At 48.2% G+C, this 26,185-nt stretch overlaps 8 protein-coding genes across 8 annotated transcripts; 4 read left to right on the top strand and 4 right to left on the bottom strand.

Moving 5' to 3' along the window:
* Window positions 1-51: 51 nt before the first annotated feature.
* On the bottom strand, window positions 52-3,833 carry F5Y00DRAFT_269290 (uncharacterized protein; the record flags this gene model as incomplete). Its single annotated transcript, XM_048012416.1, has 3 exons — window positions 3,544-3,833; window positions 1,190-3,444; window positions 52-1,131 (listed from the first exon to the last, which is right to left on the bottom strand). Exons 1-3 carry the CDS (start codon window positions 3,719-3,721, stop codon window positions 52-54), a joined length of 3,513 nt encoding a protein of 1,170 aa, XP_047869904.1. The 5' UTR covers window positions 3,722-3,833.
* A 1,519-nt stretch (window positions 3,834-5,352) lies between these two features.
* Window positions 5,353-6,928, top strand: F5Y00DRAFT_224131 (uncharacterized protein). Its single transcript, XM_048005960.1, has one exon. The coding sequence runs from the start codon at window positions 5,519-5,521 to the stop codon at window positions 6,665-6,667; it is 1,149 nt and encodes a 382-aa protein (XP_047869903.1). The 5' UTR covers window positions 5,353-5,518; the 3' UTR covers window positions 6,668-6,928.
* A 483-nt stretch (window positions 6,929-7,411) lies between these two features.
* On the top strand, window positions 7,412-7,971 carry F5Y00DRAFT_224129 (uncharacterized protein). Its single transcript, XM_048005959.1, has 2 exons — window positions 7,412-7,642; window positions 7,720-7,971. The coding sequence occupies exons 1-2, from the start codon at window positions 7,584-7,586 to the stop codon at window positions 7,904-7,906; spliced, it is 246 nt and encodes an 81-aa protein (XP_047869902.1). The 5' UTR covers window positions 7,412-7,583; the 3' UTR covers window positions 7,907-7,971.
* A 414-nt stretch (window positions 7,972-8,385) lies between these two features.
* Window positions 8,386-9,370, top strand: F5Y00DRAFT_63518 (HRDC-like protein). The gene is made up of 2 exons (XM_048013938.1): window positions 8,386-8,635; window positions 8,696-9,370. Exons 1-2 carry the CDS (start codon window positions 8,504-8,506, stop codon window positions 9,017-9,019), a joined length of 456 nt encoding a protein of 151 aa, XP_047869901.1. The 5' UTR covers window positions 8,386-8,503; the 3' UTR covers window positions 9,020-9,370.
* F5Y00DRAFT_224127 (P-loop containing nucleoside triphosphate hydrolase protein) lies at window positions 8,386-9,914 on the bottom strand. The gene is made up of 4 exons (XM_048005958.1): window positions 9,732-9,914; window positions 9,456-9,681; window positions 8,698-9,399; window positions 8,386-8,637 (listed from the first exon to the last, which is right to left on the bottom strand). Exons 1-3 carry the CDS (start codon window positions 9,797-9,799, stop codon window positions 9,118-9,120), a joined length of 576 nt encoding a protein of 191 aa, XP_047869900.1. The 5' UTR covers window positions 9,800-9,914; the 3' UTR covers window positions 8,386-8,637; window positions 8,698-9,117.
* A 330-nt stretch (window positions 9,915-10,244) lies between these two features.
* Window positions 10,245-11,906, top strand: F5Y00DRAFT_250585 (pseudouridine synthase; the record flags this gene model as incomplete). The annotated part of the gene is made up of 1 exon (XM_048009745.1): window positions 10,245-11,906. One exon carries the CDS (start codon window positions 10,245-10,247, stop codon window positions 11,904-11,906), a length of 1,662 nt encoding a protein of 553 aa, XP_047869899.1.
* Window positions 11,907-11,924: 18 nt separating this feature from the next.
* Window positions 11,925-13,184, bottom strand: F5Y00DRAFT_63513 (GPI-GlcNAc transferase complex, PIG-H component-domain-containing protein). Its single transcript, XM_048013937.1, has one exon. It carries the CDS (start codon window positions 12,950-12,952, stop codon window positions 12,155-12,157), a length of 798 nt encoding a protein of 265 aa, XP_047869898.1. The 5' UTR covers window positions 12,953-13,184; the 3' UTR covers window positions 11,925-12,154.
* Window positions 13,185-15,066: 1,882 nt separating this feature from the next.
* On the bottom strand, window positions 15,067-20,594 carry F5Y00DRAFT_257266 (uncharacterized protein; the record flags this gene model as incomplete). The annotated part of the gene is made up of 6 exons (XM_048010532.1): window positions 15,067-18,106; window positions 18,172-19,425; window positions 19,516-19,827; window positions 19,910-20,036; window positions 20,109-20,363; window positions 20,417-20,594. The coding sequence occupies 6 exons, from the start codon at window positions 20,592-20,594 to the stop codon at window positions 15,067-15,069; spliced, it is 5,166 nt and encodes a 1,721-aa protein (XP_047869897.1).
* Window positions 20,595-26,185: the final 5,591 nt, after the last annotated feature.

Below are 26,185 nucleotides of genomic sequence, written 5' to 3'. Positions count from 1 at the left end.
TGCCTTGAAGTATTCCGTTTATTCTCTTATACTTGGACCAAAATATATCCATTAGGCAAATCCAGAAGCAGACGCTTCTCGCAGGTCTTTAGGTACATCCCATCCGTGTGCAATTGCGGCTCGAACGTATGCGTCCAACGCTTCGGAGATACCGTAGTCCATCCGGCGCAGGCTTGTGCTGTCCAGGCGTGCTGGATTAGGTTCCGTATTGCAGATAGCTAGGCGTACTTGTAAGAGAACACTTTCCAAGCTGTTTGCTGGTGACCAGCCCGTGTTTGTTAGAAGCTCCATACACATAGCTCCGCCCGCCGTGACATGACCACCTCCACCGCTAGCGAATGGAAGAAAACGGGGGCGAACCACGCGAACAAATGGCGGAGACATGGGGAATTCGCGGAGAAAGATGATCTCAAGGACGATGCTAGTCACGCCAGCCACCTTCATGTCCCGCGCCAACGGGAGATCAGGGTCGAAGGAGTGCAGCTCCACGATCCATTGAAACATATTGTTGATCTTTTCGAAGTCGATATACCAGCCTAACTCATGAAGAGGTGTTGTGGATTGTACCTTCTGTAGCTTCTTAATCTCCTGCCCGAGAGTCCTTTGAGCAGCCTTGGTTGCGTATGATGGAGGAGCTAGTTGTGGAAGGGTAGAGAAGTCAAGCATCCCAGGGCGAAAATCAGTTTTATATATCTGGTCCATATGAGAGACCCCTTCCTTTTGAGAGAGGAACGAGATATCCTCTTCATCTTCGTCGCTACTGAATATCTCGGGGTTCTCTGCCCCCCTTATACCATCTACCTGTGATATCGTTGAAGTGTTGCATCCGTACCGCGCTGAAGGGATAGCACATCTCGGAATAAATAGTCTGTTATTATTAGGACCCGCAAGGCGCCATGCTGGGTCTTGTACGAATTCTGGCACCCCAGTAGGCGCCTTGTCGATGATATGTGAATGTCGAGGGTCGACCGCTAGTGTAGGATTAACGAAAAGATACCTGCACTGAGTCCAATGGCAATGCTGGACCACAAAGTAAGGATTGCTGTTTACAAACTTATCGGGCAGATTGACGAGCTCGTTTAAGCTGATAACGGACTGAACCCCTAGTGAGGAGTTGGGCCATATACACGGCTATGGGATAGTCAGAATAGTAGTTTTATGACGTGAAGGTAGAGGAAATTACACTTACGGCTCCACCGTTCACATCTGCAGAATAAAAACGGCTGGTTTCAAACTCCCTGGCAAAATAGATACCGTTCCCAAAACTTCGACCATTTACGGTGACGTTATAGTTCAGACCCTGGCGAATAATACTATGCCAATTCCCAAGCATGCTCCCGTGCCAAGCAACAAGGGTCTTTTGAGGTTTATCAATGCTCTTCAGAACCTCGTTGAAGCGGCTTTCCTTCTCTAAAGACCCTTGAGCGAATCGGAATTGGATCCAACCATCAACGCCATAAATCTTCTCGGGGGGTGGAACAGCCTCAGTATCCGTAGGAGATTCATCGTCCACTTGTACGATATATGACCTATTTGAAGCCATAATCCATCTTAGTAGATCCACGGCTGCCCGTGGCATTCTCTTCCACTTGAGCAACTGTTGCTTGGTCATCAAATGCTGCTTCATATCTGCAACCGAAGGGAAGGTAGCAAGTATAATTAGCATGGAGAAAGCCTTGTCGTGCAGGCTGGGGATGTCGTCTAAATCTGCATTACAGAATATGAGATGACCTGGTATGATATCCCCTACGCAGGAGCGGATGGTCTGATCATCAACGGGGTCGAACCCTAACGATCTGGAGGCATCATTCCCGTTTTGGGGTAACATATGTCGTACCATAACGTCGAGCTGTAGCGAAGCCTTATACTTGGATATGATACGGGCATGGTGTAACATAGTGATTGGACCTGTCGGCCTGTTGGGACTGTTTGGGATGTCGGTCGAGATAACCACCCATTGGCCTTCTTTTATAGCAACATCATCTAACTTGCTGATTATTGTAGCGGTAGAGTCGGCTAAATTAAACGTCACGTCCAAAGGGTCTATAAGTTTCCCCCCCTCTACAGGTACAACACGGGGTGCCGAATTTCCAGACATTTGTTGTTCACGCGCGAGAATATCTTGACTAGAATTCGAAGATGCGTAGTGTCCTAGTATCTTCGGCACTTGTAAGTTTAACCCCGTGGGAAATTCTCGCATGATACATTTCCCTGCCGTCAATGAAGCAGACAGACCGGCATAGCAGAAGCTAACCAAGAGGTCGACAACGTTAGGTTGGCTTATGATCTCATAATCTATGTCCGGGCCGAAGCCTAAGTTCATGTACTGGTAGAGACAGAGGGGATCACTGCAGACGTACGGCCTCAGAGCCTCAAAGCTCCCTTTCATTCTGCGATGGCAGACTGTACAGTAGTCCGTGCATCTAACTAGGTAGCGCAAAGCAAACTGCATGGCAACCAGTGGTAAAGAGACCTCCCCGTCGCTTAGTATGTGATCATTGGCGAGCATAGGAGGCAACTGAGCCTTGTCAATGGATTCTTCTTCGTATTCTGCGGGCTCCACGTCTTCGAAGGATGACAGCAACCCTGAGTTAATTTCATATGCTCGTTTCATTTCCTTGGCCGTATCCCAGGAAACTCCACGTTCTTTCCTCAGCTTCAACATTGACACGAAGTCTTCGTTCATGAGCTTATCGATCGACTTACTAACCCAAAACGTAAATAGTTCTGGGTCGTGTGATTCATGATTCGTAGTCGCCTTAGTTCCGAAAGCAGCTAGGGCTTGTAGACATGAAGGTTTCTTTTTAGAACACTTTCTTAGACGAAAATCTGCCCTGGCATATTCGGCCTGGCCCTGAAGTACGTCTTCGATAGTAGTGTAATATTGGTCGAATTTGATGAGTAGGACGATGAAGTCTGAAGAGCTAAGACCCCATGCTTCGTATATCTCTTTAGAAAGATGCAATTTGGTCACCCGAATTGATATTGATACCACGCTCTCAGATACGCCGTCCTCAAATCCACAAATCCTCCCCACGTGAAATCCCGCCTTGAGCACAGACTGAAGATCTCTGCGGATTCGTTGCAGTAGCGACGGTGCTAGTGGCTCGCTAGGTTTAACTGGAAGGCTTGTGTCGGACTCGTCCCTTATTTCATAACTAAACAGCTCATCGTCAAGATCGTCACCATATTCAGAGAACATATCTTCCTCGCTGCTGCCTGATAATCCTGTATCATCCATCATGTCGATATTACCATCTTCTTCCTCAGAGCCATTATTCTCTAAGGCAGCCCGAAGTCTTCGAGAGATGTTGTTAAGCATGTCCTGGACTTTCAGGCCCGCTGCCTCAGATATGGATTCCTCTAGAACATGGGCAACTGCTGGAGGTATATCATCGTTAGTGTAGACGAGGAAAATGTTCTGGTCCGGATAGCCTCGCACATCTAATCACATTATTAATGGATCGGAACGTAGATAAATTAGAGCCATAAAGGGGTTGATGCTAATGGTACTGGCATGAAGAATAGGATAGGAGAACTAACCTTGAGGTTGGACACGGATCTCAAATCGAGAGGGTCTAGGCAGGTTAGGATGGCTAAACACGAACGTGAATTCATCTTCGGCATCCCCCTTCTTGATGGTTGATATATGGTCATAGCTCTTTTCGGCTGCTAACTTCAAGTCGGCTTGGAACTTCAGCCGTGCTTTTGGCGGAGACATGATGCCTTTTTCACGACTGTTCAGCTAAACGACTCTCTAGTGGTTATAGGATGGCCCTATGGTTTGCGGGAAGTTTTAGTTAGTAACATGTATCAACTCTGGCACATACTGCATAAATATACCTAGAAAGAAATAACAACAAGGACCAATATGATCCAAGGCGATATTAGACAGACAGAAAATTCTAAAGATTACTTTAGAAATATACCAAAAACAATAGGTCTATTGTCTGATAACGTATCGGGTAATGACGACCATCCACACTCTATCACCTAATAGTGCCTCAAGGGAAGGAAGGTAACTTACCTGGATTGCATAGGACTAGAGTTTGTAATAAGTCGAAGATGCGAAAACAACGGTGAACTAATAGACTGCACGAATCTATAAACGATTCGTTCAACAAAGTGAAAAATAATATCTTCCTTTTTGATGGTAGGTCTACTATTGCCATAGAAGGGGAAGAGAAGAGAATTGCGCGTATCCGAAATCTGTTTGTTGCACCGTGACCTTGTGATGGCCGTGTACCAAAGAGACTAACATAAATCACCTTAGCGACGGTAGAATGCTAGAGAATGCTTTCCATGAATACGTATTGATCGGTCGTATCTACGGAAACGTTGGATGATGATGCTGGATGAGGGTGGTGATTTTGGAGTAAAAGGATGATGTTAATGTGTGGATGTATGAATGTGTAAAACACAGGTAGAAATTCACGCCCCCTAAGGTATCTACGTTCCCCTAGGCAGGTAAGTATGTATGATAAAGCACGATAACCTTATATTAATAGAATGGGAATGAGCGAACCTCTAGAATATTTAGTTTAGGGCCGTGAATATGGTGCTTGCCTACAAGTAGGTAGTAAACGATACTTATGTAGGCAGGTACGGTTCGAGGGGATATACTAAAGTGAAGCCACTACGGTGATATATATTATATATATATAACATGACTCTGGCTGAGGAATTGCAGTAGTTTGATAACCAGTTAGACAAACCGAGGAAATGAATATGGTAAGTTATATATCCCTGCTTGTTAACATGACAGCATACATACTTGTATCTATTATCCGGGTTGTAAGGCTACGGGTAGCTTCATGCAGGTACCCTACCTAGGTATATATCCCAACGATATATGACTCAGCCTTACTATAATGTGCATAAGGTACCTAAGTGAGGTAGACATTTAAGTGCCTTCAGTGCTCAACCAAAAGGTGTTGGATGTATCTGACTGCCTAACCTTAGTAGGTACGTAGGCCTGATCGGATCCAGGCTGCAGCAAAGTCAGCCGCCTATCTCCTTATCGCAGACCTTAGTCCTCCCAAACAGCAAACGTGCCGTTTTAAAATATGATAAGTGACCTATAGTTTAGGTATACTTATGTACCTGACCTTAGATAGATGTGTATGCTGTTAAGACTTGGGTAGGTATCAGGTATAGCTACCTTAGGTACCTAGCTATATACAAATTGACGTTGTTAAGATTTAAGAAGATTGATTGATAAGATGCGGCTGTTGTAATAAGCTAGCCTCTGACTTACACTAGATCTTCTCCAAATCCACCTTAGGTATAATACCCTGTCGTATCTTGCGCACCTAACCCACTAACCTACTATGTAGAGGGGTTGTCGGGCTAGTCTTACCAGGCGGGGTGATCCCGATGCTACTACCACCCAAACGAGCTTAGGTAGGTACCTACCTCTTAGACTACCCAAATTATGTAATATGGAACAAACCTAGCTTCCTCCATGTCAACATGATCCATCAAAGTCGACATTACCTATTTTTAATACGAAATCATAATGTCTTGGGATTCTAAATCTACCGTTAGACGACGGCAAAATAGCTCTGTGAGCTCTTCTAAATCACTACCACACCATATAAAACAACAGTCGAAGCAACCTCTACAGCCAAAATCTCCTCATGTTACCGATCCATTCCTCCAAAGCTTCCTCGCCCCATCGTTCGATCCGGCCGAGTATCTTAATTCTTCGCTTCCAACACTCCAAACTACGACGACTTCATCCTCAACTCGAACAACCGATGGTGCGGTTCCCTTAGCAGAACTATCTAGCCAAGCTCAGACACAACTCTCCCAATTGAATGCCCATACAACAAGGTTGACTACTATTCTCACGCAATTAACCGATGATATACTGCGGAGCGGGAGCCGCCTGGCATACGAGGTTGAACTCCTGCGCGGCGAAACGTTAAGCCTATCGGAGACATTGTCAGATGGTTTACACGAAGAAATTGCGAGGTTCATTCCGAAAGGCACACAAGAACAAACAGATACCAAGACAAATGGGGTTGTTACGGCTACTGAGAGACGAACGCCAGAGGCGACAGCACCCACAAACCTAGAATATATTCCACAAAACGGCACCGGTCTGGACCCGCCATATATAAGTCAACTACAAACCCTAACATTAGTACGCTCACGATTGGACACCGTGGTCAAAACGTTTGGCGAAGCTATGGAATTCGTGTTCCCGCCTTCCGAACTTTCCGTCAGCTCATCATTCCTCTCTGTCTCGGCACCGGAGCCAGGAGTAGAAGCGCACAGCACAGAAGAAAAAGGACAACAAGTACTCAAGCAGCTGAAGGAAGATATATCTACCTTGCTCACGAGAAATGCTGATCCTGTCGAGGGGATAGAGAAGGCCGCACGCCGTATCGAAGAGCTTAAGGAGCTATCAAAGGTATGGAATGGGACAGCAGAGGAGAAAGGAAGGACAAAATTTATTGAAGGTCTGGCTAAAATGGTCGAGGATCGACACAAGGAATTACTGAAGGAGGTGGAGCAGAATGACCGCCACGATGGCAAGGCAGACTTGGATAACAGCTCTAAAAAAGCTGCTACTGCTAGCTCCGACGGAGGCGGCGCGGAGAACAAACCGCTGTATGGAATAATGAGTCAGTTACAGAGGCTCCGGGCTGGCCTACAATGATTCAAAAGGTCAAACCTCAAGTGTGTAGCATTTGATTGTGACTTGAGCTATGTGGGTATGCGCGGATGACTGAATTTGTGTAATAATGTTGCAGTAGCCGATCAGAGCCTATATTGCTCATTGGTGTGAAACAGTTGTGAGTAGGCTGTTTGCTACTACTTGTAGGTTTTCCACGAGTTGTAATAGGTAAGTTACATGCTTCCCATGTCTTTAAGATACGGCCGTCCAACACAGCCATTAAAGTCCGCCCCAACTCTGTCCTTTTCGATGTTACACAACTCTTCGTATCCGTGCTCAAGAACAAATCCAGCTTGTTCATCTATCCAGCTAATATTATAAAGCACCTCTATTCCATATCTATATATAGGTAGGTAGGTAACTATGTATGATCATGTTACTTGATGGATTGGTGATGATCATATGGTTTAATGTACCGTTATCGAACTGATGTCATTGCTAGAGCACAATGGTGCTCTTGTCTCGCTTAGCTCGCGCTAAATGGCGGTTGAAGCGACTGCATGGCACATTTGTGTTATGAATATGTCTACCAAGTAAAGCCATCGTAATGTATCTAGGTAGTTTAGTATTACTATTTCAGCCTTGAAGTCAAGGAAATATTTTAGTGTTAAATTCTAATTATTTGCTAGTAGAACACAGCTGTGTTGACCTAGGTACATATACAATTGCCATCTAACCCTCGCCACGACCTAACTTTCCAATTGACTAGAAATGTGAATAACAGTTGTGCTCTTCAAGCAGTTGATAATTATAGAAAATATGAATATATAATTAATTACTAGGTAGGTATATATATGAAAAGAGCGGTGAAAAATGACAGGGAGTAAATCGACCGAGAGATTTCAAGAGACATGACCTGAATATACTATACGATCCTGTTCGCGATTACTCCGTGTCTATGTCTACGAGATCTGATTTTTTGGCCAACGTGTCTGATAATGGCTCTGATAGTGGCAGGTATGCCATCTCCTACTTGAAAAAGCTGATGTTATATAATACGTAATATGAATGCTAACTTGAGTACGGGTGGATAGTACGTCATATGCTTCATATCCGTCATACAGCTTGGTCGCGTATCTACAGAGCCCGCCTGCGTCCGCAATCGAGCGATTGGTTGCCAACCAGACATCGTCAATTTCGGTAGACCACAAGACGACAGCTACACTTCAACTTCAGTCTTGGCAAATTTATTTCGACAGGGCCGCGGGATTAAAGGACTAGGTAGTAAGGGGAGAGGGAGACGCATATATATTGAAATAGAGGATTGGTTATAATGAATTACCGACGGATTAGTAGAGGTTGGACTTAGACGGGGTTTCAATTAAACGCCTGGAGCGACCCACTCTATAAGGTATGAATCCACATAGTTAGTGTACGAAGGTCCGGGCCAAAAGTCTTGCACATGTAATCTTGGCAAACCACGTGTAAGTTAAAAAAGGATCGCACGGTATTATTTAAGCTGTAGTGGCTAATGCCGCTATAAATATAGTGGTAAGCCACCTAAACTTAGCGTGCGGGCCACTATCCAAATTTTATCTTAGCAGGCGGCTGATATAGTATTAATAAAAAGGGATGACGTTCAAATACGGTGCTAAAGACCTCCACATGTGCAAGACTTTTAGCCCGGACCTTCGTGCATGTACTTAAGTACTTTTTAGAAGAAAATCTAGGACCCCACATACGCTTAATACAATTTGACTTACATCTCACAACGCGACAAGAAAAAAGGTGACTTGATAATCTCATTAAAGCTGCTGGGTTTGTTATTTCAATCGAAAACTCGGCCCCAAAGCCCTGAGACGAATTAAGACTGCCATAATGAAGATCCTAGAAGCCCAGTCGGCTGTATTGACTAACGTCGAAGTTTACACATTTTTGAGCAACCAAGCAAAACAATATAATGACCAAAAGCGCAAGGGACCTGCAAACTTAGAGACGCTACGCAAAGAGGTAAGGCTACATTATATCCTAACATAATATGTATAGTTCATTCTGATGAAGTAAATATAGGTGCTACAATATTTCGAGAGCCCGCCAGGTCCTCTGAGTCAGAAGCCGCTGCCATTTGATACGGCGGCCATCCCTGAGTTGATTAAGAGACTGCGCCAGTACCAGATCACCAAGGGAGAGTGTATCATGCTCTTCAACATTCGCCCCACTAACGTTCCAGTCCTAAACACTGTTATCGAGGATATGGAAGACCGCTTTAATGGCGATGAGCAGCAGGAAATCCTCGACATAGTCACTGAAATCCTCGGGCAGTTCCCCCAGGAGCCGGAAGAGGGTGATCAAGGAGACGGCGTTATGGAAACCACCGAGAACGGGCACTCATGAGGATCGTAGAAATTGATAACAACCTTAAGTTCTAAATATGGCCTACGTTCCGAATTCTAGGGGGTATTTGACAAAAAAGTTGTCGTCATTCTTAACACCTACAACATTAGACACCCTCCTTCACTTTGTCCGCCACCGGTTACAATCGTTCTTACTGCGGTATTGCAGATCTCCTCGAAGGCCAGCTTGAGAAGTTCGCCGGTGACAGCTGAGCACTCGACGTATTTGTCCACTCGCATCTCTTGCGACACATTATGTCCTTCCTGAGGATATATGATGCCATTGGGATCGGTTTCGGATCTTAGGTCTCTCTTGAGACCGACGACAATTACAGGGAGGTGGTCACTAGTTCGGAAGTTGGCATGCACCTGCTTGATCCACTAGAAACGCAAGATTAGAAGCATGAGAGTATTAGGATAAGGAGGACGGTACTTACGATTCTTTGCATATTGATGAGGCTTAGTCTTTGACTGATATCGTAGCAAATCAAGACCAAGTCCGGTTCAAGCAGCCTCCAGTCTTCTGGACTGGAAGTGTCATAGAACTCAAGACGATACACACCCCTTCGATTTCGTATCTCGAAAACGAAAGGCTGGTCTATATCTCGTAATAAAGTAATAGGGGCATGACCTTCAAGACTGCTGCTACCTCCACTAATCCGCCTATGCTACGCATCAATACAAGTGGTGTTAAGAGCATGATTTATACGCACGATAAAAACGTCGTTTTCCCTACTTTCTCATCCCCAAGTAGGAGGATTTTAACTGTCATGTCATCCATTAATAAACTCCAAACTTGATTTCTTGTAAATTTAAGGCAATTAATTACGAGTTGAACGAGAACATGGAACTTGATAGTGATGCGAAGTGAGTTGCCCCAATTAATTGCGCTTAGCCTACCTCTTTTACAGTTTTACAGTAGCCTTTAAGGGACTTCACTATCGATAAGACACTGTAGCGAGTACCTAATCTTGACTCATTTCTATTAGGTCATGTATCTATATTTTATGTACAGAGGTAAGTAGTACATACAATATTCGATATTAAACTTCAAAAAATACCCCGACATAAAAAGTTGTCTAAATATTCTCCTGACGTAGGTGTGGATGAAGCCCTTTAGCGGCAGGTGTTATAACCAGCGCCTTCAGGCATCTCTAAGGTCTTTTTTCCTCGTATCTCGTCAAGAGATTCGATGTGGATTTTCTACGGGACTATTAAAACTTAAGATGGATAAGAGGGATTATACCTACGATAGGTGGACCAAGAGTGCGCTTATAAAGCGCATTAAGGTGCTCGAGGCGAACCTCCTTCGCGCTGGCGAGCATAAATCAGAGGTGGCTCAAGAGTCTACCACGAGTGTAGTGACAGGAGAGGATGCTACTAGTCCACCGAAGAAGAAGAAAGTAGGGCGCAAAATCGACCCTTCGAAATACTCAACACGGCTTGTGGCGTTTAAACTGGCGTACTTGGGTAAGCGATACGGCGGCTTCGAGTATGCGTCGAGTGCCAACCTACCATCTATCGAGGAAGAGCTTTGGAAAGCTTTTGTCAAGGCGTGCTTGATCTTCCCTGAGAACCCCGACGAAGTCAACTGGGACTCTTGGGAGTACTCCAAGTGCGGACGTACCGACCGTGGCGTCAGCGCGTTCGGCCAGGTCATTGCGGTTCGGGTCAGAAGTAATCGGCCACTCCCTAAAAAGGAGCAACCGACGGAAGCTGGTCAAGTAGACGAAAATGGAGAGGCAGCAGAACTGGACGCAGCAGCCGAGGAGACAAAGGAGAAGTGGGAGTTCGACGACTTCACGGACGAGCTACCTTACTGCAGGCTTCTGAACAAACTCCTGCCCCCTGATATCAGGATGCTCGCGTGGTGCCCCACGACCCCAGCCGACTTCTCTGCGAGGCACGATTGCAGGGAGAGACAGTATAGATATTTCTTCACCCAGCCAGCGTTCGCACCGATACCGCAGAGCTTCGAGAACCCAGATAACTCGTCCAAAAGGGTGAAAGGAGGTTGGCTCGACATCGAGGCTATGCGACAAGCGGCTAAGAAGTTTGAGGGCCTCCATGACTTTCGAAACTTTTGCAGAGTCGACCAGAGCAAAATCAATATTAACTTTGAGCGGAGAGTATTCGAGAGCGACATAGTAGAGGTGAAAGACGCGGAGACCGCACTACCATTTTTAGATCGCGAAGAGTTCAGGCCTTCAGGCATGGACTTACCGGAGAAGCTACCCAAGGTATACTATTTTCACGTACGAGGGACCGCGTTTCTATGGCATCAGATCCGATGCATGGTAGCGATTATCTTCACGGTTGGTCAGGGCTTAGAAGATCCCTCGATAGTAGACAAACTCCTCTATTTCGAGGCGGAACCGCGAAGACCTAACTATCAGCTTGCGGACGAAGTGCCACTGGTACTTTGGGATTGTATATTCCCCAGGCCAGAGAAGCCCGAGAACGCGCTTGAATGGGTGCACATTGGAGAGGAGAGCCCTGGAAATCAGCACGGGACAGGCGGCCTCTTAAATTCTATGTGGGAATACTGGCGCGAACGGAAGATGGACGAGCTATTGGCGGGCCAACTATTGAACATAATATCCTCCCAGGCGGATATCAGCCTCCGCAAGGATCCAAAGGCACCATTACATATTCCAGCCACGACAAGAACGTTTGAGGGCGGCGACAGAGAGCGTCTGGTGGGCAAATATCAACCTCTTCTGCAGAAGCCCAGGCTCCCGTCACCGGCGGAAGTCTTCGATCGGGAGGCGAGGAGAAAGGGTTTCGCAGACGCGGCGGAGATGAGGGAGGCGTGGTCGAAAAGGAGAGAGGAAGCAGCAGGCGATCTACCACCTAAAGAACTTTTACTAGAGGAGGGAACGGAATAAGTAGATATAAAAGGAGAAAATAAAAGGAGAAAAACGTAACATAACACATCGCTATATTGCAGACACTTAAGCTACGCAACGCTCTCGGGGTATCATATTCCATGAGTCAAAACTCCACGCCATCCATTGTAGCCATACGCCAATCAAACAAACCAGGCCTAAACCACTATCCACGAGTCCCCAATTCCATATCCATGTCTATGACGCAGCTGCGGCGGCGGCTCACGGGGAGACAACTCATCGTTCTCCTAAGTCGTGCCGTCCCCCTTAGACCTCCTCTCTTCTTTCTCGTCCTCTCCATCCCGTCCGTAAAGACACTCCCTCGCGCCCTTCCACACCTTCTCCAAGATACGCGGTCGCGGGAGCAGCTGCGGGAACACGACGACGATGTGCTCCTCGCCTTCGACGATGACGATCAGGTAGTGCCGGACCTCGAAGCCGCGGAAGGCCTCGTTGATCAGGATGTCCTGGATCTTGTCGGTGGGGATGAAGCGCGTCTTGAGCGCGGAAAACACCGTCGCGCCGCTTGAGCTTGTCTGCACGCCTAGACCCCGGAGGACTAGGAGTCGCTCCTCTGCGCCGATGCGTAGCGAGAGGAGGTATAGTGTCCCTATGGAGCAGGGGATTAAGATCCACGGGGGTATGGAGTGCGCGAGCTTAGAAAGGAGAGATCCTAGGCGAGAGGATAGTAGTACGTCGAGGGTCTGCTGGACGAAGGCGAGGGAGAAGATAGGTGTGGTAGCGAGGGCGTCGACGGGAGTGCCTGCGGCGGCAGCGCCTGTTGTGGTATAATTCGATTGTATATTCGTCACTGATGTCTTCATCGACGGTAGTAGTAGCGGCTGGATGGGCGTTGTCGAGCAGTACGAGCTCTGAGCCGCGTACACCATGAGCAGGATGGCGAGAGCGAGTAGTAGACGCACGAAGTATACGGCCCCGAGGGCAAGGCGTAGCGGTAACGTCTGCGGCGGGAGGGTCGACACGATGAACTCGACTGTTGTTGGGGACGGGCGCCGGATGCGCAGGTACGGTGCTGTCGTTAACATGACTTCGATCTACACTAGCCGGAGAGCCGGGTTTACGAAGAGACCAATTGGGTGTGCAGAGTATCGTAAATCTAATGAGACATGTGGGAGTTCTAACTGATGTGTTTGGAGATGGCTAGGGTTTCTGTAGAAGAATGGTCGTGGAACTTCATGATAATTAAACAACGAAAGGAGAGGACATGGCGCGCAGTGTCTCGTGTTGAAGCTGCTATATGCTATACATAACAACACTAATAGCTACCTCTGAAGCTTCCAAAATAGCAGTAATATCTTGAGCATAATGCAGGTTCAGATTTAACACCTCATTAACTGAATCATCGCAATTGTCGCATACCTCATAATTGCAAAACACAGACTTACCGCCAAAAGCCAAACCGAACTTTACCCCGCACGACCCCACTACGCACTCTAATATATAAGACAAAATTCCAACAACCATTTTCGACTGTAATGGTCTATTGGTCGAAGGCGCTTAAAATTCTCGTGCCGCTAATCCCAATTCCATAAGAACCCCCAGGTCGCGCCCACTGCAAATGCTGCGGTGACCACCTATCCACTTGGGTAACCAGTGACGCTTAGGTGGTCCTACGAAATGGAGAGGAACCTTCAGGGAGGTCTCACTCTGCAGAGCATCTCCCCCGCCGCATGGTGTGGTGGAACACGCTGACCTGGGGACTTGGGCTAGTGGTGCGAGATGGAGATTGTCAACTCCGTTATTCTTTTTGCCTTTTTTTCTTCTTTTTTACTTCGTAAATATTTCTAGTAACCAACTTACTAGATGCTGGAGCATTTCAAGTTCAGTTTTGTATCTAGTAATGAAAGGTTTGAACATATTAAAAGTTTGTTTTTTGACCCGTTCGAACCCGAGACCTTGGAAATCTTGACTTTACGTGTAAAGCCGAGAGATCTATACACCACGCTCAGTTCGCCTTAGAAGCTAATACTATCTTTCTTAACAATCACATTCATTATCATTAAACCAATTTAATTATTAAACAATTGCCAATAACAAGCACAGTAAAATTTTAGTCAACTAATATCAAAACGTCAAGGTATAATAACAATAATAATAATGACTATACTATAATAACAGACTATCAAGAAAATTCGGGTATAGCTTCAATTGCTCATCCCCGCAACCAGCAAGCAGACTAGCAGCAGGCAGGTAACGTAAGAAGCGAAGAACAAAGATGCCGTGAGGCAACACCGTTCTTGTCGTTAGACTTTTCTCTTCTGGGAAAACTCAAGTTTGTTGTGTCGTGTCATAGCCCCTTTTTCCCCACGGGATTTTTGTCTCCTTTCCCCTTATTACCTTTCTCTTCCTCCTCCTCCTCCTCCTCATCACAACACTCTTCCCAACCCAGAAATCGTCATCATCACGTAGATAGATATACTGCTACCCCATTGTGTACAAGCTTTCGTAATTCGGGCCGCCGCAGAGACATTACTCGTCTCCTATGGTCCCCCTTTTTTTTTCTGTCGTCCAAAAGTTGCCCTTCATGTCTTTGTCCGTCCCCCCATTGTGTCGTAAATTCGTGAGTTTCCAGAAAAAGAAGAATAAAATATAAAAACTTTCTCCGGAACTGCTTGCGCGCCCGGAGGTAACAATGGGTATTGGCTATTCTTTTTCCGGCCAGACCTCGTCCTCGGTTCGGAGGACAATATAGAAGTATACAAGGTAAATTTGGAAGGTGAAGAAGAAGAAGAGGAAGTAAGGAAGGAAAGGTAAAAAGTCGTAGATGGCTGTTACTTGGTAGAAAAGGGGGTATGGGTATTAACGTCGTCGCTTCTTGCCCGTAGATTTGCCATTAGGGGTGGAGATAGATGGATGCCCAAGTCGTGAATTGGGAAAAAGAAAAATGATGCATGCGCAGAATGCTTTAAAAAATGGCGGCCGGGGAAAATAAGAACTTGGAGGAAGAAATGGTATCAATGGTAGGAAGTAAGTAAGTAGATGAAAACGCCGGCGCCATGCGAATACATGCTGAGTGAGACGCGGAAGAATCCCAAAGAGATAGAACTGCGTCGTATATAGTTGAGTTGAAATATAAGTAAGAACACAATCGCAATATAGGCGTTGCTTCAAAATAAGGAAGTGTTAATCCAATCTGGGTCTAGATCATCTCGCTGGCGTGAAGACCGCTGCCGAACTCCCGCTCCTGGTACGCGGCGCGGACCTCGCGGGGGTGGCGCTCGATAGACTGCGGTAGCTGTGGTTGCTGCTGGTTAACGGGGGATGTGAAGCCGCTGTTGTGCATGCTAACTGGGGGTGGGACACTCTCGTAAGGTATGGTGGCGGTATCGGGAGACTTAGTCCTGTTACCTAGGATGGAGCCGGTGCGGCCCCGGCTACCGGATCGCATCCTCTCGGCAGCACGGCTAATACGTCCGGCGATGCTGTTGTCGCCGAAGCTTCGCCCGCGGCTGTGGCCGTTGCGCGACGAGGGCGACATCTGGGGGCTTGAAGTTTGCGGGGCGGGTTCCGGAACCGGTACGACTGATGCTGCGTTGCTGTCGTCCTCCTCGTCCATCACGATCTCAATAGTCCCAGATCCTGACGGCTGGGTGTAGATGGTGGGCCTAGCGCCGGGAATAGGCGCCGGAGGTGGTGGAGGAGGAGTAGCCAGGTGCTGGAGCTCCTTTAGGACCGGTGGCGGCGGCGGTGGAGGTGGTATCTGATCGTCTCGAGAAGCCTTCCTCGAGTGTCTACCAGATCCCGCTCTCTCTTCGATACCAGGCAAGCCTCCATTGACGTCGCCACTCATCTTCCTTACCGAAAGAGACCCTCTGCGGGGAGGCTGGCTACTTGCTTGCATTCCGTGCTGGTGAGCTGAGTGGGCAAATTGAGGCGGGTGCTCTTCCGGAATAGGGGCGGACATGCACCTTGCGATATTAGGCCGCGAGGGAGGAGAATACACGGTTGAAGGGAGGAGAGTTAGCAGTGGTGCTTCTTTGTCCGATGACCCATCCGACGATTTGCTAGGCGATTCGGCTAGGGCTGGTGGCGACTTAGTCGGTGAGTTGTTACCAGGTCGGCTAGGTGATGGGTGACCAGAAGACGGCGGCGAAGTCCTGGTATAGGCGGCGGGAACCGGCGGTGCGCCACCATGCTTGCTTGACGCGAACTGAAGACGCATGGCTTTGGGTGTTGCTGGCAGGCCAATCATAGGGACCGTTCCACTGCGCGAGTGTGAGCTCCTGTGGGGGTCGGCAGTCTGGCTCCTAACGGGCATATCTTTTGAAGGTACAAAAGTTGTCTGAGGCAATTCAAAGATGCTCGGCGTGCGGGCCACGATTGGGGATAACTCATCCGGGTGAGGGATAGGAGGTGCCGAGGGACGGCGTGCAAGGGACTTGCGGCGTTCCTCCAGTTCGCGGGCTGCGGCCTCCTTCTTTAGCTGTCTTTCGGCTGAGATTAATTTGAGATCTCCGGCCCGGGCCTCACTCATCGGCTGCTGCGGTGGTGGGGGCGGCGGCGGCGGAATTTGTTGTTTGAAAACTAACTGCGCCGGTTGAATCATCGGCATTGGTTCCTGGTCAGCCGGAGTCTTGTTCCTCCTGCGACGGCTTTCTGAACGATCCCGAGTTCGGGAGACGGCAGGGGATGATGGATCCTTCTGGCTACCGCTTCGGTTGTGTCGGTTTCTGAATTGTTCCTGCGCGGCAACGGCAGCTTGGTAGTCTCCCTCATCGTCTGATCCGTAAAACTTCATAGGAGCTGACATTGGCAACGGAGATGATGGGGACCTTAGAACAGAGCCATCGCCACGGCTCTTGCTTCTTCCACGGAGGTCTAACGCTGGTGGTCGTCGCTCGTGGCTCCTCTGGCGGCCGGTACGACTCGAAGTACGACTGGAGATGCGAGTGCTTCGAGGGGAAGATCGTCGAATCTGGCTAGACTTTCGAACCGTGGATGGTTCCCCTGAGTCAAACTCGACCGATACAAACCCTTCATCGCTAATCTCTGCTTTAGCTTGCTGCGGAGTGCTTAAGTTAATCAGATCTTCGGGGGACATGGGCACGGGAGAAGTGGGAGAGCGTTTAGCAGGCTTAGGCGTCCAATTCCGAGAGATACCTCTACCCCTGTCTTCCGAACTTTCGCGTGTGTTGCTTTGACGAGTACGGCTCCCCTCTCGGCTTCGAGCATTTTTGTCGTCCTGGCGGTGGCGACTGTTTTCGCGGCTTCGCTGCTTCTTGGAGTAGTGCTGTGCAGCCTCCAAGCTATGGATATACTCGTTCAAGCCACGACCTCCGGCCTGGTTAACTCGGTAGCCTCGTCCAGCGCTCGAGTTTGATGTAACAGAGCTAGCTATCGATCCTGGGCCACGACGGCGAGACGGCCAATGGAAACGCGTAGACGACGCTACAGATTGCTCTGGAGAGGTCACATCACCGTTCATAGCAGCCTCGATAGAGTGAATTTTCAGTTCCATTCCCTCAGGCTTCCGTTCTCGGGCGCCATTTCGACTAGTACGACCCTGTTGCATTAGAGCATTTAGCGACTGTGGCGATGGTGAAGGTGGAGGCGGGTCCTTCCGACGATGGCTATCCCTCATCATCATTGGACTAGCAGTCGAAGCTCTTGGCACGGACAGTCCAACATCATACCGGTCGTCAGCAGAGGGTGTCTTGGAGTGATGGGCGCGATGGACCTGGCTCATTTCGGGAACATGGTCAGCAGGAGGAGTTGGAAGATCTCTTTCGCTGAGTAGGTCGCGAGGGATGGCGTTATTTGGGATCTCTCCTATTGAGGGTAGACGTTGCCGTCCGAATCCACCGGGCGTAGTAGGTTTCGCAGAAGCAGGAGTGTTATAAACGCTTCGTTGCGAGGGACGAAGAAATGCAGTATTAGGCTCATGCCCGCCAGGAGAAACGGCAGACTCAGCTATCGGCGTGACGCCCGCGGCGATGGGAGTCTGACCACCATCACCGTTTGCAAAGAACTTGGACTTCTTCCCTTGATCGCCGAAAGACGTAATGAGCTTTAGCGCCGAGGTTTTTGCGATGCTACGCTGCGGTCCGCGATTGATGCCGGGAGGAGATAAAGGAGGACTTAAGATCTCTGGAATGCTGGCATTAATGTTCTGGAAGGTTACTTGGGCTGCCGATGGCGAAGTCCAAGGCTCTGTGGACTCTACGCCAGTGCATGCAAAGCTATTCAAGACTGTTAGTGTAGAACTTTGTTGATAATGATTAATGATCGTCATTGTTAAACTTACCATCGAATCGCCAGTTGCTGTTGACCGTGCTGGACAGCGAACTCTCCCCATTTCTTGATAACTTGAGTTTGTCGTTCCCATACGTTGGGAAAGAAGAGGCAAAGCAAGATAAGGGCTTCCATATACTTCCTATGAGACACGTAGATCTCAATGGCATCGTTCGTATCACCCATCCCAATCATAATCGTTGCTGCCGCATGTACGTCGCCGTTTTCTAGAAGGCGTTGCACATACGCACGCCCGAGCTTATGCTGGGAAGCTTGACCGCCAATCCCACTTAGAGCTAGTAACATCCAATCTGACGAGGTCATATTCTCTGACGTTGCTGTCATAACATCCGCATCGATGTCACCAAGCCATTTTGCTAGAAGTATACGGCCAGGGGAACCCAAAGGATGGCGTGCCATCTCGTCGCGAACAAGGTCATCAACCTCCCCATTCCACCCGAAGATAATACTTAGCATCTGCCGACGAAGGTCATCATTGGTTAGACGAGTTTGATCAACTAGAGCGTGCTTATAAGGGATGTCATGAAGTCGGCTTCTCGTGAATTTAAAGAGGTCATTGACCTTAGATTCGTCGGGGCTAGGCAAAACCTCGTTCCTTAGTCGAGAAGGCCGACGATGAGAACGGTTAGACGAAGTCATGGAAGCGGAGCTAATGCTGCTAAGAGAGTAAGCGTCCCTATCGGCATATGGAGGCATGGCCGAAGATCGAAGCGAAGATCCAGCAGAAATGTAAGTATTTTCAGTCATCCCACGTGATATAACCGAAGGTGGATATCGACCTCGAGTGCCAGAGCCGTTAGATGACTTGGAGATGGTAGACGAGGGCCCCCTTGAAGACACGGGACTCGCCGTCCGGGACCTCTCCTGTTCAAACGTATCAGTGGTAGAGTCCGCCCCACGAGTAAGCCTTGCGAATGGGGACATGTGATCGTCATCGCTTTCGGATATTTCAGGGTTAATAGGGATCGACGAATCCGATTCCGAAGTACCAATAATGACAACGCCCTGCTCGGGCTGTTCCTCGATGGAGACTGGCGGAGAGGGTGGCAAAACATTAGCAGGATGTTGGACGTTAGCAACCATCATCGATGGCGTGTTTAGGTCAAACTGCTGGACGGTGTTGTTGGCACCAAGGGTGAACAAGGTCGCACCCGGCCCGTACACGGCGAGGCCGCGGACATGCTCAAGGGTCGGTATACTGTCGTTAGTGACGTGCTTCGTGCGAACATCCCATGAGAGGGTCTCGCTATAACGAATGATATCATCAGCATCACATAGGTTAAGCGCGCGCGTAGTTGTGTTTATGCACGAAAAGGGGGTGGAAAATGAGCCTTACCCTTCTGAATACTGAATTATGCGGCCGTTCTTAGACCAACCCATCCAGTTGGGACCATTCAGATAATTCTCCGTACGTTTTAGTATCCTCACAACCTTGGCAGGGTCTTCGCTGCTGAAAGACTTCGCCACGCTCCAGACCCTCAGGTCGCCGTCGTTGGTCTGCACAGCTAACATGTCCGATTTTTGGCGGGAAGACGAGGCGTGCCATGCAAGATTTACAATCGGCGACGGGCTTCTTGACGTGCTCAGATTATGCAGTATTGTAAATCGTGGCTGCAGAGTGGCGATCAAGAGGGAGCCATTTTGGTACCTCGATGCAAGTTAGTCAAGGGGAGTCTTGAAGAGTTACACGAGATCTAAAGACTATAGGACCTATAGGAGATAAATCTTACCCAATAGCAAAAGTTCTACAATCAGCCGCTGGAGCAAGTGCCGACACCGGTATTTGATCGATAGTTCGTGCGGAAATGTGCTCAGAAGTAGTAGGCTCAAAGAGAATAACATTTCCTTGCGTGTTGCCTATACCAATAATATTAATATAAAGTCGACCAGAATATTCACTAGGTAAGGTAGTCAGTAAGAAAAACATACCGAATGCGACGTTTCCATTCCGCATCCAAGCTGCGCATGTAAGAGTCTCATATGAAGCAAATCGTGCTACTTCGTCACCTGTCATAAGGTCCCAGACAATAGCGGTCATATCCGCATCGTAACTCACAACGAGTCGTCCTGCCCCCATTTCACTCTGCGTGTCCACAGCCAACAGATGTACCTCTGCAGAGTGGCGCGTAAATCGTCTCTCAATCGTTAAGCTATCATGATGCGCAACGACTACCGAGTTGCCCTCTGTCCAAGTTGTCAGCCTCCTGAGCTTACGATAAAGTTGCGATCCTACTCACGTCCATATAACAGCATCGAGGCTGTCGCAGCCGTCGGTTCAAAGTATCTAACGAGAGTTGTTGGCGATGTGAACTCTCTCGGCTCGGCAGCCACCTTTCCCTTTCTCGAAGAGCGCCCGGCTGAACTCGCGGAAGCATTGCGATGCCTCGGCATCGTCTGATAGCTCGAGGACGACATGGCAGTGTAAGTCACCTACCGGCATGTTAATGCTACCATAATATAAGACGATCTCCCAAGCTAATAAGGAATTGGGGCGAGTGGCTCTTGCAAGCTTCGCCCCTGCGCAAAACAGAAATATGACAACTCACCTCAACTTGCGTGTATATCCGCGAGATAATACTCCCAGTGTCCAAGCAAGCGGGGGCGCTACACAATTCGGTCCCCGAACATCACACGCAACACCTAAACCTGCCCGTTCCCGGATGAGTCGCCTTTTCCACGTTCCGCGTGCCAGAGCTACGGGGTTGATTTCACGAGAAACTAAAAGCGCAATTAGCTCGAGGACGGCGTGTCGTGTTCCACGATAGCACGCTGCGATGTTGCGCCGGCTCGGAATGGTACTGATGCTGCTGTCTCTTCTTAGAAAACCTGGGAGAGGGAATGTTGTAAAGGTTGGAAGTTAAGGAGGAGGAGGAGGGTCTGAGGCGGAGAGAATCGGGTATGTCACACAGAGGTGTGCTAATCCGATTATTTCCTCGTGGGAGCGTGCTACAGTAGCGGTAGTGTGACTATATTTGAATCAGAAAGGCTTGGGAGAGGCCTGTCTGTTGCATCAGATCCTTGGGTCGTATACAAGAAAAAGGGACAACGGCGTTGAATAATAAAAAGAAGTAGAGGAACGGTATGGCTCGGTCGAGCTTGGGGGGTGTGAGAGAGCAAATAAGACGTGTATCGATGTCCAGAAGTCCAGCGCCTAAAGAGGAGTTGTTCTGAGCTCTCAATGGCCCAGATCGCATATACTACGTAGTAAAGAACCGAGCGGCCATATCTAGAGCGGATACGGGTCCGGCTAAGCCCAGGTTTACATACATTGGCAGCATCTCGCAGGGGTCTGATCAGCCATCGCATGCCGAATGGACAGGGTACCGTTCAGGGTAGCAAGGTGATCGAATCGTCCATAATACAGTAGTGCGATGGATCATGCAAAAGCAGGGGAGTGCGGAAGGGTACAGTACATGTATACTTTGATATAATTAGCCTCGCCGACTCTCCTGTGTACCTGTTTTGCTGGTATTGTACATACATTGAGGCTCGTCCAGCTTCGCCACTTGGCAGAACAGTTAGAAATAGAGACTTGTATGTATGTATGTATGTTTGTTTGTATGTATGTACGTATGTATGTATATATAAAAAGATATCCAGGTGAACGGCGAGTCGGCATGCATTGTTCATGCGTTTACTAAGCCGTAGAAGCACGTTTAAGGCATGTCTAAGCGTGCTTGAGAAGCCCACGCGAACGGTTAGGTATCCAGAGAATGCCGTATGCGGGCTCCGGCCCCCCCAGCCTTCTCCAAAAAAGAACATCTGGGGGCGGTTTGAAGTTCAGGGCGCAGCTCGCGACGACGAGGCGTCCGAAGTCTCGAGTACATACACTAGAGGCCCAGCGGGCATGGTTTGCGTAGCATGACTCTTCAAAAGTGGCTACAGCGTCGCCTTGAGGTATGAATGGCTGGGTATCCCTTATTTGAAGCTGCTAGTCCAGAAACCTAGCGTAGGAAGCTGGGAAGATAGCAAGACTCATTTGGCTATTATTCTGAGCTACTGAGGAGAAAGCAAGTTGTGAAATGTGGTTGGGTAAAAGGTAAATGGACAAGTGGGTTAGCATTGGACAAGCAGACAAGTGAGAATGGGATGTTGACGAGCATTGTTCCTCGCAGTAGCGCCGACTGCAGTGAAAGGGCGGATATGAAAGAGGATTGGTCCGTTGACGGCAAGGGGTTTTAGAGCCGGGCGGGATGATTGGTTATAAAGTATTTACTGGGGTTTACTGGGGCTCGGCGCGGCGGCAAAAGAGAGTGACGAGGAACTTCGTTGGTAGATGGATGCAAGGGTTAAAAAGGTTTATCGACAACGATTCCATCTTTTTTATTTTTTTATCTTTTTAATTTTCAATGTTGTTGTTGGTTGGTTAATCCCCTGAATGGAGAAGAATAAAAATAAAATCTACTTAGGTACCTCCTAACCTAACCTCCTTAAGTACCAGTTAACTACCTACCTATACTACCTATAACTACCTATTAACGTCGTAGTATTTTTGTATGTGATATGTATAATCCGTACTTCAACGTCCAATGCTTTAGTTTTTATTTAACATTATTCCTCCTCCCTCTCCTTCTATCCACACTCTTCGTTCTGCACTCTCCGCCTTCTCTTCTCCATCGAACAATTACCAGTGGACCTTTTCAAGGATTGCCCGTGAGACCCTGACAGGATGTAAACCTACAGTACCATATGTATACATGACTACATGACCATGAACTCATAACTTAACCCCACTACGAAGTACGCAAGATCATCCTATGCGCACATGGACGTCGTGGCTCTCGCGTCTCCTCACCGATGGGTGCCAGCATCCCACCCACGTTACTCACGTGTAGTACTCACTTTGTCCCGCGCACTCAACCTTGACACTTACAACCTTGAACCGAAAAAAGCAAGGAACACGGCGTCTGACGCCGTGCTGTCGCTGCTGCTGTTGTTGCTCACTGACGAGATGCTTCTGTTGTTAAAATAGGAATGAGTACGAGAAAGATGTTCTTCAAGAAGCGCTGTGGTATAGAAAGATGGGGAAAGTCGAGGCTGGTAGCAGACAGAGATGGCAGAGATGGTGCCCGATTAGGAAACATGGTAAGATCCAAATATGCATGGTATGGTATCTCGTTATGCTAGACACGCATTCTACACCCGTACCTCTGGTAAGTGTAAGTGTAAGTGAGTGAGCAGGTGGTAAGTAAACAGGTACTGAGCAGGTTGAAGCAAGATTTTCTTGCGACGTAGTCATGCGACTCGGATGATACCTACGCGGATAATTTATTTATGCTTCAAGATAAAATATCAAGCCTCAATAAAGCCTCGAGCTTTCAGGCTATCACATCGTAACGACAGCATTAATATCTGATAGGAACGACGTCATCCGTCTGTCCCCACAGCCGGAATTTCCAGAAGCTGTCTTATGCATCTCTTCATCAATTTAAACGCATACACTCATGCGTACCTTAAGTAGGTAGGTAGTCTTATGCGTAGTCATCACAACCGACAACTCGCCAACTCGCCAACGAGGCGGCAGACTTGGGGTTATTGTACTACTTCTAGCAGACTCGTACGAATGCGTAGATACTATATGTGAAATGCCTCACAGTTAGTAAGGAGATCGTATTCAATGCCCCCCCGTACAACCCGATGCCCAGGATCGGTTCGGGGGGTTGCAGGTTGTCGCGCATTAGGAACATTTCGATGTAAACCCCGCAAGGTCGCTCTTCGGGCGGCCAGCATTAATCTTGCGACTTACGACTTACGACTTGCGACGTGCGACTTGTGACTTTGTGACTTTGTGACTTTCGACTTGGCTATCGACGAGCAGCAGCCTCACTCTTAAAAGCTAGCCGATTACGCATTCTTGCTCGCCGCCAGTCCCTTGCATATTGTCATACCCAAGATACGATGCAAATCCAGGGGATACAGTACAACCCGGGATACTTATCGAAATCATTTCCCCCCCTTTCCCCCTCTCTCCAAATCTCTTCTCCCATTGTAGTCCATTGTAGTTACGATACCATCTACCCTCCACAATCGACATGCCAACAACGCAACCAAACGATATGAATGCGAAATGACAGATGCTACGCTAGCCATCGCAAGGCTGCGAAATTACTTGGGTCGGGTCTCTTAGAGCTGTGATGAGTATAGTATAGTATACCTTCCCCGACTCTACGTGCCCCTTGACCCTAGCAACCAATCAACCAATCAACCAATCAATCAACCAATCAACTAATCAACTAACCAACCACTCTACATATTTATATTATATATAGAACAACATCAGACATTCTCGTTGATGGCATGTTGATGTTAAGGCTCAGAGGCTGTTAGGCTCTTGTCAAAAAGGATAACCTAACACTCCTAACTTAGTACATACGAGCAAAAGACTAGAGAGGCAAATGGGCGGACGGGCAGACAGGAATCTTGCTTCGGCTACGTCCCGATCCATCTACTCAACAGGGACGGTCCGTACGGGCTCTACATCTAGCCGGACTGTGGATTATCTAGCAGCGGGTCTACGTACGTGATTACATACGTGATCAAGAGCAAATCTTCTGGAATACCTAACCAAGCAGCAAAACCTTGCGAATGATTCAACCCTGCCCTTGTCTCAAGCCCACAAGCTTGGCGAAGGTGATAACTTTGACCTCTTCACAAAAACAGTAATGACCTAGCAATCTAGCTCTTGTTTAAAATACCTCATTGCGGGGGGGGAGGGGAGTCGGGATTTCGTCACAATTTTTTGTCTCAAAGATTGGGTTGTCACTTTGTGAACACGTTCGATTTACTTACGGTGAGATAAACCTCTTAGAGCTGAGAACCAACTCTACCTAACACATGTTCACCCCGCCTCATCACCTAACCCAGCAGCCCAGCCGCCAATCTTAGAGGCTGGGTCCGGTGACCATGTGCTGATCTGGTGAACGCCAAGCTCTGGCGTGTGATAGGCTGCGATTCGATACGTCGTGATAGAGTTATCATTAGCGTGAGATAATGAGCGCCACGCCGTTGAACAATCAGATTGTCAACCAGATTATCAGCCAGACAGATTGTCCGAGTGAGACAAGACGAGGTCGTCGGGCTACCTTACGTGTGGGGTATAGTTCCTAAAGCTCTAGTTCCTAAAGCTCTTGAGCTCCTGAGATCCTATCATCCACTTATCGGGCATTTGAGCCACTGGGAGTCTTCCGGAACTGCCACGATCGACTCGTTTCATCGACTGCCTCGACCTGCCCAACTACCGTTACGGAGCTTTTGATGCCCTAAGGGAAAGCAATCGAAGTGTGGAGTCAAAACGTCAAAAGTTAAGCGTCAAGCGTCAGCAGTCCACCACCAGTCCACCACCAGTCATGAATTCTCCGGCGGTCAAGAACCAACCAATACCTACGATTCGACACCGGCGACAAGCGATAGTCGGTCAACGAACCGTAAATCTCCTTGATTGGTGATGCCCGCTATGCCCCCCCCTCCCCCCAACGTCAATACCTACTTACATCGTTCCGACGCCGGCCCATTCAACTGAAATCCTTCCCGTCTCAAAAGAAAGGACCAAAACAGCTTCATAACCCTACATGTGAACGAGGCGTGCGGCATTACCCTCTTGACTGCATCACTAGCTACCTTAGCTACCTACCTATTTCTATACTTACGAATCCACTCTGAGGTAACTTATCAAACGGGATGCCCTCACCGACACCCGCTCGCACGTAAACCGTCCACGATATACACTGGGTATTCAGGAATGAACAGCTCCTTTAACCCCACCGTCAAACAAACCACACAACGATGTGATATGATGATATTGTATGCTATTTTTGCTCGTAAAAATGCCACGGTCGGTTAGGGCAAGGGCTTTTTCTCCATGTCCCATCTCTGTTTCCCCTCTTCTCCCTGCAAGCCACACAACTTGATAAGGCAAGTCGATCCAGTCTGTCCGTCTGTTGGCATGCCCAGCCATACATACATAGCAATGCTTGCCCCCATGTCCGTCAAAGGATGATCAGCGTACA

Source organism: Daldinia vernicosa (genome assembly GCF_022497035.1).
Source record: "Daldinia vernicosa strain CBS 139.73 unplaced genomic scaffold F5Y00scaffold_2, whole genome shotgun sequence".
In the NCBI taxonomy this organism is placed as follows: Eukaryota; Fungi; Ascomycota; class Sordariomycetes; order Xylariales; family Hypoxylaceae; genus Daldinia; species Daldinia vernicosa.
The sequence above is the reverse complement of the archived record's forward strand: the minus strand, read 5'-3'. Positions and strand labels throughout refer to the sequence as shown.

Excerpts from the sequence above, each read along its gene's own strand:
- F5Y00DRAFT_224131 (XM_048005960.1), top strand. The coding sequence starts at position 5,519 with ATGTCTTGGGATTCTAAATCTACCGTTAGACGACGGCAAAATAGCTCT.
- F5Y00DRAFT_224129 (XM_048005959.1), top strand. The coding sequence starts at position 7,584 with ATGTCTACGAGATCTGATTTTTTGGCCAACGTGTCTGATAATGGCTCT. Across the intron at positions 7,643-7,719 it reads AATGGCTCTGATAGTGGCAG|TACGTCATATGCTTCATATC; the intron begins GTATGCCATCTC and ends ACGGGTGGATAG.
- F5Y00DRAFT_63518 (XM_048013938.1), top strand. The coding sequence starts at position 8,504 with ATGAAGATCCTAGAAGCCCAGTCGGCTGTATTGACTAACGTCGAAGTT. Across the intron at positions 8,636-8,695 it reads TAGAGACGCTACGCAAAGAG|GTGCTACAATATTTCGAGAG; the intron begins GTAAGGCTACAT and ends AAGTAAATATAG.
- F5Y00DRAFT_224127 (XM_048005958.1), bottom strand. The coding sequence starts at position 9,799 with ATGGATGACATGACAGTTAAAATCCTCCTACTTGGGGATGAGAAAGTA. Across the intron at positions 9,682-9,731 it reads GGGAAAACGACGTTTTTATC|GCGGATTAGTGGAGGTAGCA; the intron begins GTGCGTATAAAT and ends TGCGTAGCATAG. Across the intron at positions 9,400-9,455 it reads TCATCAATATGCAAAGAATC|TGGATCAAGCAGGTGCATGC; the intron begins GTAAGTACCGTC and ends TTGCGTTTCTAG.
- F5Y00DRAFT_63513 (XM_048013937.1), bottom strand. The coding sequence starts at position 12,952 with ATGTTAACGACAGCACCGTACCTGCGCATCCGGCGCCCGTCCCCAACA.